This window comes from Trichomycterus rosablanca, chromosome 10, assembly GCF_030014385.1.
Source record: "Trichomycterus rosablanca isolate fTriRos1 chromosome 10, fTriRos1.hap1, whole genome shotgun sequence".
Classification (NCBI taxonomy): Eukaryota; Metazoa; Chordata; class Actinopteri; order Siluriformes; family Trichomycteridae; genus Trichomycterus; species Trichomycterus rosablanca.
In genome coordinates, this window is record NC_085997.1 from 36,330,033 (window position 1) to 36,341,871 (window position 11,839).

General features: G+C 41.9%; 1 protein-coding gene across 1 annotated transcript; it reads left to right on the plus strand.

The window, feature by feature from the left end:
• The first annotated feature begins 883 nt into the window (after nucleotides 1-883).
• On the plus strand, nucleotides 884-10,072 carry pelo (pelota mRNA surveillance and ribosome rescue factor). The gene is made up of 13 exons (XM_063003877.1): nucleotides 884-1,082; nucleotides 2,541-2,633; nucleotides 2,733-2,883; nucleotides 4,577-4,667; nucleotides 4,743-4,906; nucleotides 4,994-5,054; nucleotides 5,194-5,355; nucleotides 6,493-6,539; nucleotides 6,641-6,714; nucleotides 6,815-6,886; nucleotides 7,741-7,815; nucleotides 8,997-9,028; nucleotides 9,108-10,072. The coding sequence occupies exons 1-13, from the start codon at nucleotides 1,042-1,044 to the stop codon at nucleotides 9,203-9,205; spliced, it is 1,161 nt and encodes a 386-aa protein (XP_062859947.1). The 5' UTR covers nucleotides 884-1,041; the 3' UTR covers nucleotides 9,206-10,072.
• The last annotated feature ends 1,767 nt before the right edge of the window (nucleotides 10,073-11,839 follow it).

An 11,839-nucleotide genomic window follows, 5' to 3' on the forward strand; every position in this document is an offset into this window, starting at 1 on the left:
GGTCCAGCATCACTTTGTCTTCAAGGCAAGAACACACCATGGACAGTGGGGGGAAGCTATCTATAGTCCACCTGTGATGGGGGCAGGGCATGGTGGAGTAAGTGCCACATAGCACCAGTCCCACTGTTATGAGAAATTTGGTATGTTCTCTACTAGTTACTGTGGGTTTCCTCTGGACATTCCGGTTTACTTTAGGAAAAAATCTAATTCAGATTCGCAGGTCCTCTTTTGCTGTTCCATGTTATTACACCCACACTTTTGAACCTGATCAGGGTCTCGGTGCTTCCAGAGCCCAGCACACAAAACACTTTTTTTAAGTGAAATCTTGACCATGTGGGAGGGGGGGTTGAATCACCTACCAATCAGATGGGTATATTAATGGGTCAAGGGTTTAAAATTGGAAGTCGGTTCAGCCAAATCATCTGAGTCAGAGGTGTTTCCAGTGAGTCGGCTCACTCGCCTTGTATACTTAGCAGCAGCCAGTCAGAGGACTCGTAGGATCCGCGTTAATTGAGATTTTGGACTCGTGATTCCTGATTCAGTACAAAGATTCGAATCATTAACCCGGGTGATTCAGGAACCGCCCAGCTCTAGTATTGAACAGTCTAATACGGAACGATTCCGTATTTTACGGGACGGTTGGCAACCCTACTGATAACGTTAGCTGCGAGCTAAAAGCTGGCGTGGGAGCGGGTGTTCATGGGAAATGTAGTTTATAGACCATGATCGAAGAACTACAACTAGTGAAAAAGGCTTGTAAAACGTCAGTTTGAACACAAAAACAGAGCTTATTGCATCTTAATGTCTCAAAACGGAACAAACGTGATATATAGTTAATTTTAACTTAAAATAAAATAGATAATTCGGGTTTTTGCGAATGGATGACGCAATAGGGTAGCGACAGCCCATTCGGTTGGTGATTCATCCAGTAGTAATGGCTCAGATCTGTGGATTAAAACCTTCCGACAGCAACAAACTAATGGATTAACACAACACAAATATATATATTCCTTTTTAAACTGGTTAATAAACCGAGAAACAATGAAGTTGGTTCATAAAGACATCGAGAAAGACAATGCCGGGTGAGAACACACTACATCTGCTCTACTGACTGACAAGTTGAAATGTGGACATTAGGGTTGTGTCCCAAATCTACTTTTAGTGCTTTATATAGGGTTTGGACCCACAGTTATATACACAAATTAGAATTTTTATCATGTCTGACACTTTTCTTCCTTGACTTAAAAATTGGACGTTTGTAGTTTGTTCTCTGGCATCATACCTGTTCAAAAATATAAAAAGAGCAGCTTTTTTGTTTATATTGGTGACATAACAGGTTCTGTGATGTTCTTTACTTTTGTGAAAATACCTCCTATGTTCTCAGTTGTGTTTATGATCGACTACAGCTGGTGACTTCTTAGTGTCTACATAAATAGGGCTTGTTTGACTGTCTGAATCCATCACAAATGTCAGGAGGAAAACCTAAACTCACCTTACATTGAGACAGGAAAACATTCATTTTAGGGCATCATTAACTCTCACATTTACTGACTTATACAGCAATTTGGGGGCGGCACGGTGGCTAGGTGGGTAACACTGTCGCCTCACAGCAAGAAGGTCCTGGGTTCGATCCCCAGGTGGGGCAGTCCGGGTTCTTTCTGTGTGAAGTTTGCATGTTCTCCCCGTGTCTGTGTGGGTTTACTCCCGGTGCGCCGGTTTCCTCCAACAGTCCAAAGACATGCAAGTGAGGTGAATTGGAGATAGAAAATTGTCCATGACTGTGTTCGATATAATCTTGTGTAGTGAGTAACTACCGTTCCTGTCATGAATGTAACCAAAATGTAAAACATGGCGTTAAAATCCTAATAAACAAACAAACACTGCAATTTGGAGCTGCCAATCCACCTTCTGCATTTATAGGAAGTGAAATGAAGACTAGCATGGACACTGGGAGAACATGCCATACTACACAAACAGCGTGAATGGAAGAAAAATCTAACTCAGCTTCTCGGGTCCTTTTTTGGCACCCACACTATTGAACCTGATCAGGGTCTTGGAGGTTCCAGAGCCCTTCACACAAATACCATGCACAGGTGCATGTCAGGAAAAAAACCCCACATTTTTATTTCCTGCTGAGAGGAAATTTGTAATCCAAGAACTACTGACACTGTTTACGGTCGAGCGAGCTTTACATCACCCTGGGATTAAAGAATGCGCAACAAAAAAGAAGCCTCTGCTCCAAAATTGGCAACTCAAAGCTCAAACGATGTTTGTTCTTGAAGACAGGGACATAGAAAAGGCAGGAGCCAGGGCTGGTAATGTAAAGCTCACTTGACTGTGAACAGCGTCACTCATAATACAGCAGACCTGTTTTGGTGGCCATCCACATTTCTCTTCAGAATAAGGTCACGGTTTGTTTTCTCCTCCTGACTGGGTGCAGGCAAACTAGCCCTATTTATATGGACACAGACTAGACACCAGCTGCATACATTTTATTGTAACGTGTTACTTCTGAAGTTATTTGTTTATTTACGACTCAGTCAGGTGACCCTGATCCCGGATGAGGCGGAGGATATGTGGCACACTTACAACTTAGTGCAGGTCGGCGACAGTCTGAGAGCCTCGACCATCAGGTAACGAGAACCAACTGGCACACAAACTGCCCTCACGCTTTACTCCAGTGGGTAAAAAAGTTCCTCTTTTACTAAGATCTCTGGTCGTTTCCCATACAGGAAGGTGCAGACGGAGTCGTCCACCGGCAGCGTGGGAAGCTCGAGAGTCCGGACGACTCTCACCATCTGCGTCGAGACCATCGACTTCGACTCGCAGGTGTGCCAGCTACGGGTCAAGGGCACCAACATCGAGGAGAACCAATATGTCAAGGTCTGGTTCATGATACTATTGACTGATTAACATGATGCCTGTTTTAAGTTTGTGAACCCTTTATATTGACCAGGATTTCTGCATGATCGCGCATAAAATGTTGTCAGATCTTCATCCAGATCATCCTGACCGACAAATCCATTTAACTTTTCTTGGCTTTATGTCTTTATTAATCACACTGCTTAATCTTTCCATCTCAATCCAGGCTGAAAAGTATGTGAACCCTTGTATTTCAAAATGGCCAGAACGTTCTTCAGTGCCAGTAGTGTTTTCTCAAGACTTGCGCTACAGTGAGGATGAATTCTGAACTTTTCTTTCAGTTGGAAAATGACTCCGACTAGAATCAGACCATGAACACTATGGCCAAAAGTATGCAGACACCTCACAAGCTTTATCCAAAGCAAATTACAGTAGTGTGACAGTATTCAGTCAAAGCAATTGACGTTTTAATTGCCACAGTTTTTCCAGCAGACGGGGGGTACAATTGACGTTTAAGGGCTTTGCTCAAGGGCCCAACAGTGGCAACCTGGCAGTGGTCGGGCTTTATCCTGCGACCTTCTGATTACTAGTTCAGTACTTTAACCACTGGGCTACAACTGCCCAATACACTAGAGTTCGCGCAGAGTTCGTGTCGGGAGGAAAACCCAAGTTGTTATAATCTGTTGAGGGGAAATTTGTAACCCAAGAGCCACTGACACTGTTTACGGTCGAGCGAGCTTTACATCACCCTGGGATTAGGGAATGCGCGACAAAAAAGAAGCCTCTTCTTCAAAATTGACACCTCAACTCTCGAACGCCGATTGCTCTTGAACACAGGGACAACGGAAAGACAGGAGCCAGGGCTGGTAATGTAAAGCTCACTTGACTGTGGACAGTGTCGCCCATATTACAGAAGCTTGTAAATGTAGCAGACCTGTTTTTGGTGGCTCTACTGGCCATCCAAATTTCCCTACACCTGACCACAAGCTTGTACTTGCACCTTCCTGTATGAGAAACGACCAGAGATCTTAGTAAAAGAGAAACGTTTTTACCCGCTGGAGTAAAGGGTGAGGGCAGTTTGTGTGCCAGTTGGTTCTCGTTACCTGATGGTCGAGGCTCTCAGACTGTTGCCGAAGTGTGCAACATATCCTCCGCCTGGTCTGGGATCAGGGTCACCTGACTAAGTCATGAACAAACATATAATTTCTGAAGTAACATGTATGCAGCTGATGTCTAGTCTGTGTCCATATAAATAGGGCTAGTTTGACTGCACCCAGTCAGGAGGAAAAAACAAACCGTGACCTTGTTCTGAAGAGAAATTTGGATGGCCACCAATACAGGTCTGCTACAATTACAAGCTGCTGTAATATGGGCGACACTGTCCACAGCCCTGGCTCCTGCATTTTCTACGTCCCTGCCTTTACTGTTTTGGAAAAGGCTTTCCACAGGATTTTGGAGTGTGTCTGTGGGAATTTGTGAGAGCATTCTTAGGCACTGATGTTGTATGAGAAGGTCTGACTTGCAATCAGCATTCCAGTTCATCCCAAATGTGTTTAATGTGGTTGAAGTCAGGGCTCTGTGCAGGTTACTGGAGTTTGTTTTTCCAAATAATTAGGGGTGTCCACATACTTTTGAATCTGTACTACGTGTATGAAGAATAAATCCAGGTTATTTCATTCATTTTTTTCTGTGTTGTTTTTTACTTTTTGGTTAGATGGGGGCCTATCACACCATCGAGCTGGAGCCCAACAGGAAGTTCACACTTGCCAAAAAAGTTTGGGACAGCGTAGTTCTGGACAGAATCGGTAAATTCTATATTAATAATGAAGCGCAGAATTAATGCTTTCATAATTCTTATCAAATTTCCCGTGACCCCACAGAGCAGGCCTGCGACCCAGCACAGAAGGCGGACGTGGCTGCGGTGGTGATGCAGGAGGGCCTGGCTAACCTGGTGCTGGTGACGCCGGCCATGACGCTCCTGAGGGCCAAAGTTGAGGTTACGATCCCGCGCAAGAGGAGGGGCAGCTGCGCCCAGCACGAAAAGGTAAAGCCATAGCAGGTTGGAATCCTGACGATGCCGGAGCCGTCTGTGGTCGGGGGTTCATATCTGTTGTTCTGTTTCTTCTTTCAGGCGCTGGAGCGATTCTACGAAGCCGTCATGCAGGGAATCCTCCGACACTTCAATTTTGATGGTGAGATTCATCACTGGCTGGTTAGTAGCTGAGCAGCCGTCCATCATTCTTCTGTAGAATTACAGTCTCGCTCTCTCTCTCTCTCTCTCTGTCTCTCTCTCTGTCTGTCTCTCTCTCTCTCTCTCTCTCTGTCTGTCAGTGGTGAAGTGTATTCTGGTGGCGAGTCCAGGCTTCGTTAAGGATCAGTTCATCTCCTACCTCTTTAAAGAAGCAGTCAGACAGGAGTGCAAGGTTCTGCTGGAGAACCGGCCCAAGTTTATGTTAGTGCACGCCTCATCCGGACACAAGTACTCCCTTAAAGGTACAAACATCTCACTCATGCTCCTGATCAGTACTACAGTTTTCTTCACTGCCCTCTGTTAATAATTCCCCTGTTTACGGCCCTCAACTTGGTAGTGGTAATTATTTTCTGTGTTTAATAATAATAATAATAATATTAATAACCATTAAAGAGTTCATGCTTAAACATCAACAATAATAAATAATGATAATATAACGAATTAACAAATAATGACAGTTGAAATAAATATTAGGAATGTAATCATTACAATAATAAAACAACAATCCAAAAATATAACTTAAAAAAAATAGTAGTAAATAAATAATAGTAATAATTATAATAAACTTTAAATTAAAATCATAACAGATATAATAATGAAAACCACTAAAATAAAATTATTTATTTTATTTTATTATATTATTTTTTTTATTTTAATATAACACCGTGTTCAGCACGTATTTGTTTAATTTATGGCATTTTTATTAAAAAATAATACTTTTATTAATACTTACAATTAAAATAAATATTATATATTTATTATTATTTATTATTATAAATATTATATATTCATTATTGTTATTATTTATAAAGTAAGTAAACACAGTAATGATGATAATAATAATAATTACTATGATAACACATTTTACAAACGTTTATTCCATAATTTCCAAGTAAATAGTTCAGCATTAAAATACAAATTTTAATACTAATAAATAAAATTTTATTAGATAATCATTTAAACAACAATGACAATATTATTAATTTACCCAAAATAAAAGTAAATAAAATCAGTATTGTGGATTTAATAATAATAATAGTAATAGGGGCAGCTGTAGCCTAGTGGTTAACGTACTGGACTAGTAATCAGAAGGTTTCCGGTTCAAGCCCCACCACTGCCAGGTTGCCACTGTTGGACCCTTGAGCAAGGCCCTTAACTGTCAGTTGATTAGACTGTATACTGTCACTGTACTGTAAGTCGCTTTGGATAAAAACGTCTCCTAAATGCTGAAAATGTCAATGTAGTAATGATAACATTATAATCTAACTCTTAATACCTAATAATTACGACACACACACACACACACACACTTTAAGAACCGCTGCTTTAAACGAATACGTTAGCTCGTTAATTTAGAGTGCTGAGTGTTGTTTCCACAGAGGTTCTGTCTGATCCCGCCGTCACCAGCCGTCTGTCCGACACTAAGGTGAGGATACTGATGCATCACACACGCCGTGTGCAGGTTTGATTTCAGTACTTGGGGACTTTCAGACTCATTACTGAGATACACAACACGTTTTATTTCAGGCTGCTGGTGAAGTGAAAGCTCTGGAGGATTTTTATAAAATGCTGCAACATGAACCAGACCGAGCTTTCTACGGGTGAGCTAACGCTGCTAATGCTAATATATAAATAAATGCTAATAAATAAATGTGTGTTTCTGATCTCTCCGGTTTGTATTTAATGTGTTTTTTTGTGCAGGGTGGCACATGTGGAAAGAGCAAGTGAAGCTTTAGCCATCGACATCCTGCTGATCAGTGACCAGCTGTTCAGGTAGAGCATGTGGGATCATTTCTGTATGAGCTTTTATTAGTGCATTTACAGTAGACATGCTACTCCAGCAGGTACGGGAAGGTACAGTACTGGTGATACTGGTGCATAATGATTTGTTTTAAATGGAAAAATGGATAAATTCATTTTATCAGCTCCACTTACCATGTAGACACACTTTGTAGTTCTACAATTACTGACTGTAGTCCATCTCTTTCTCTACATACTTATTTTTTGCCCCCTTTCATGCTGTTCTTCAATGGTCAGGACCCCCACAGGACCACCACAGAGCAGGTATTATTTAGGTGGTGGATGATTCTCAGCACTGCAGTGACACTGACATGGTGGTGGTGTGTTAGTGTGTGTTGTGCTGGTATGAGTGGATCCGACACAGCAGCGCTGCTGGAGTTTTCAAACACCTCACTGTCACTGCTGGACTGAGATTAGTCCACCAACCAAAAATATATCCAGCCAACAGCACCCCGTGGGCAGCGTCCTGTGACCACTGATGAAGATCTTAAAGATGACCGACTCAAACAGCAGCAATAGATGAGCGATCGTCTCTGACTTTACATCTACAAGGTGGACCAACTAGGTAGGAGTGTCTAATAGAGTGGACAGTGAGTGGACACGGTATTTAAAAACTCCAGCAGCGCTGCTGTGTCGGATCCACTCATACCAGCACAACACACACTAACACACCACCACCATGTCAGTGTCACCGCAGTGCTGAGAATGATCCACCACCTAAATAATACCTGCTCTGTGGTGGTCCTGGGGGGGGGGAGTTAAAAAGAGAGAGAGAGAGAGTCAGAGATCAGTATGTAATGTTGTCTGTGTTTTTTACTCTCCATCAGACATCAGAACGTAGCTACCCGGAGCCGATACGTCCGGCTTGTGGATAACGTGAGGGACAGCGGTGGAACCGTCAGGTAATCTAATCTTGGTGCAGTTCTGAGAACGTTTGTGCATTAGTAATCTAGAGTGGCAGGTGACAAATTAAAGGAAAACTAAAAGTTGATGTTAGTGCCAGCCTCGTCCAGACACAAACACTCACTTAATGATGCAAACATCTTACTCATGCTCCTGATCTGTTCTCAAACAATTTTCTTCACTGCCTTCTGTTAATAATTCCTTTGTTTACGGCCCTCAATATGGTAGTGGTATTTTTTTTTTTCTGTTTAGTAATAATAATAACCATTAAAAGAGTTATTGATTAAACAACAACAATAATAAATAACATTCACATTTTCTGCATTTAGCAGACGCCTTTATCCAAAGCGACTTACAGTACTGGGCAACCTGGCAGTGGTGAGGCTTGAACCGGCAACCTTCTAATTACTGGTCCAGTACCTTAACCGCTAAGCTACAACTGCCCAACAATAGTAATAACTATAATAATATTTTAATTAATCTGAAACATTTATACACTTATTATATGGCTATAAGTGGGTAGCACTGTCACCTCACAGCAAGAAGGTCCTGGGTTCGATCTCCAGGTGGGGCGGCCCGGGTCCTTTCTGTGTGGAGTTTGCATGTTCTCCCCGTGTCTGTGTGGGTTTACTCCGGGAGCTCCGGTTTCCTCCCACAGTACAAAGACGTGCAAGTGAGGTGAACTGGAGACACTAAATTGTCCATGACTGTGTTTGATATTAAACCTGAACTGATGAATCTTGTGTAATGAGTAACTACCGTTCCTGTCATGAATGTAACCAAAGTGTAAAACATGACGTTAAAATCCTAATAAATAAATAATCTGAAGAGGGACACCTGTAACCTGAGAGAAATGGAACCACAATGCTGCACAAAGCTCATTTTCTTTTAGCCAAAATGTGTTAAAGCTGTATTTTACATTTTCAGCATTTAGCAGATGCTTTAATCCAAAGTGACTTACAATACAGTGACTGTATACAATCTAATCAATTGAGGGTTAAGGGCCTTGCTCAAGGGCCCAACAGCAGCAACCTGGCAGTGGTGGGGCTTGAACCAGCGACCTTTTGATTACTAGTCCAGTACCTTAACCACTAGGCTCCAACTGCTGTAATTACTTTTGTACTCACATTAATAATAACCTGATTGAACATTGTGTTATTTTTATACTTTTTTTGTGCAGGATCTTCTCAAGCTTGCACGTTTCTGGAGAACGTAAGTTCATGATATTTATTTTACGTTTTACACCGGATATAATCCGAGATCCTACTTACAGTATCCGTCTCTTTTTCAGAGCTGAATCAGCTGAGCGGCGTGGCGGCCATCCTGCGCTTCCCCATCGCTGACCTGTCCGACGCCGAGGAGGGGAACAGCAGCTCGGACGAAGACTGACGTGAACGTCCGACCGTCTCAGACTAGATGAAACGAAACATCCTGAAGATCTCGTACACAATCGTTATAATCACAGTAATGAGTAATGTGCCTTTATTGGTTGTGATGGTCACATGATCTCCCTAACTGGTGGACTGATATATCAGTATATGCATCAGACATCAGGATATAGCGAAAAAACCCAAACAATCGATACTGAAACTATTGGAACTTACAACAATATAAAAAATCTGAACTCTTACTTTAAAAAGCCCGTTTAAAAAGTTCATTTCTGCCACCTAGTGAAGACAAGCACAAATAAAAATCTACATTTTAATTTTACATTAGTGTTTTTTTTAAATTGATTAATGAGCTTGCAAGCAGGGAATTGGGCCCTTGGGAACCTCCCAACGTAGCTCTCGAGTTCAAATCTCAAAGCTCATAATAAATACAATTAGCCGTGTCTGAGGGAGGGTGGCTCAGATAGGATTCCTCTTCGTTACCTCTGCATGTCTGACCGAGCATGACTCTGTATGTGTAACGGCTCTCTGTGAGAATCTCGTTGGACGGCTGCCCTCGATTTCACACATTTCCGAGGAGGCAGGTGCTAGTCTGCAGCCCTCTTTGGCCAGCACTGAACTTTGCAAAGCCTTGTTTTCTCCTTCAGGTGGCACAAATGAGCTTCAGTACCACCCAGCCATCAGGCAAAAAAAAAATAATTGCATAAGCTCATTATTAAGAGGGTTTGCTGATCTGGAGCTTCAATCTTTGGGTGCCAAATGAAAAAATAAATGATAAAAGTCGTTCAGATAATGTAGGTTTGTTTTTATTTGGATTGTAAATATGTTTCCTTCAATTAAACAGCTTCAGCAAAATGCATAAATGAAACATTTGATTTATTTTGTGTGAACAGTAATTTATCAAGTCCATTGAGCAGAGGTGTACAGGGGAATTGAGTACATTCAAACTGGGTGCAGACAAGGGAAAAAGCTTTTCTGTAGAAACATTATTTTACTATTAACTTTGATACTAATTCTTGTATATAACTGTTAGGTTCACAGTTGATTACTAAGCTCTACACCGATCAGGCATAACATTATGACCACCTTCCTAATATTGTGTTGGTCCCCCCTTGTTTTGCTGCCAAAACAGCCCTGCAACTGTGCTGCTCTGTGTATTCTGACACCTTTCTATCAGAACCAGCATGAACTTCTTCAGCAGTTTGAGCTACAGCAGCTCGTCTGTCGGATCGGACCACACGAGCCAGCCTTCGCTCCCCACGTGCATCAGTGAGCCTTGTCCGCCCATGACCCTGTCGCGGGTTTACCACTGTTCCTTCCTTGGACCACTTTTGATAGATACTGACCACTGCAGACCGGGACACACCCCACAAGAGCTGCAGTCATCTAGCCATCACAATTTGGTCCTCGTCAAACTCGCTCAGATCCTCACGCTCGCCCATTTTTCCTGCTTCTAACATCAACTTTGAGGATAAAATGTTCACTTGCTGCCTAATATAATATATCCCCCCCACTAACAGGTGCCGTGATGAAGAGATAATCAGTGTTATTCACTTCACCTGTCAGTGCTCAGAATGTTATACCTTGTTGGTGTAAGTTTTTTGGTCCATCATGGTTCTGTTCTTGTGCCAGGAGATCTAAAAGAAGTGACACCAGTACTTAATGAATACATTTTTTTTACAAGCACAAAGTGTATATAAGAAGTGAAATGTAGGATGGGGTTACATTCTGTGACATCTGCAGACAAGTAAAATAAAAACAATATATATATACAGTATATATATATTATTGTTACTATTATTAATATTATTTATTTCTTCATATGTTAAAACAAAACATTTGACGAATCAAACCGCTTACAGAAAGTCAAAGAGCACCATTTTTTTTTGCACACTTTGCCTTCAGTGCACCATGAGCCGTGCAGTCCCTGATGCACCATAAATTGTGGCTTACATGATTGTAATGCCATTTATTCACAGTAGTGACCAGAAGTTTACATATACCCGTGAGAGACATGTAGGTCATGGTAGTCGTCAGATCTTATTTTGGAACACAAACGTCTTTGTCCGAACATTTTGACAACATTTGCTGCGTTAAAAACATACAATTCAACTGAATGTGTTGGTTTACTGGACCAGACTTGACCTTTTAGTACAGCACACATATTCCAGGTGTAATAAGTGCTGTGGACAGATCTGCTGAAACACTGAAGTGCACCCAGGGTCGGAGAAGTTTGACTCAATCTCGCTTTATTATTTCATTCACTTTCTGCAATGCACCAGCTTAATTGGTGGCCAAACTGCTCCAGGGAGTAATACTACCATCACCGTGCTTCACAGTAGGTACACACTGGGTTTTTTTCCCTCCTTTTTTCTCAGAATTTTCCCCCCTAATCTAGACGTTTCCAATTACCCTGATTGTGTTACGCTTCACCTCTACCAATACAACCCTCCACTGCTGACTGAGGAGCTTCGCAACTGACACATGCAACACCCCTCCGACACGTGTGCAGTACCGACTGCATCTTTTCACCTGCACAAGGTGAGTTCATATGTGAATCAGCCTTGTGCACAGAGAGACACACCCTGATCAGCATTATTCCCAACTCTGCGCAGGCACCATCAGTCAGCCAGCA

What these genes read in the sequence shown, in the direction of transcription:
- pelo (XM_063003877.1), top strand. Translation starts at nt 1,042, where the DNA reads ATGAAGTTGGTTCATAAAGACATCGAGAAAGACAATGCCGG. An exon ending in GCTGCGCCCAGCACGAAAAG is followed by an intron (nt 4,907 to 4,993) that starts GTAAAGCCATAG and finishes TTCTTCTTTCAG; the next exon opens with GCGCTGGAGCGATTCTACGA. An exon ending in CTTGCACGTTTCTGGAGAAC is followed by an intron (nt 9,029 to 9,107) that starts GTAAGTTCATGA and finishes TCTCTTTTTCAG; the next exon opens with AGCTGAATCAGCTGAGCGGC.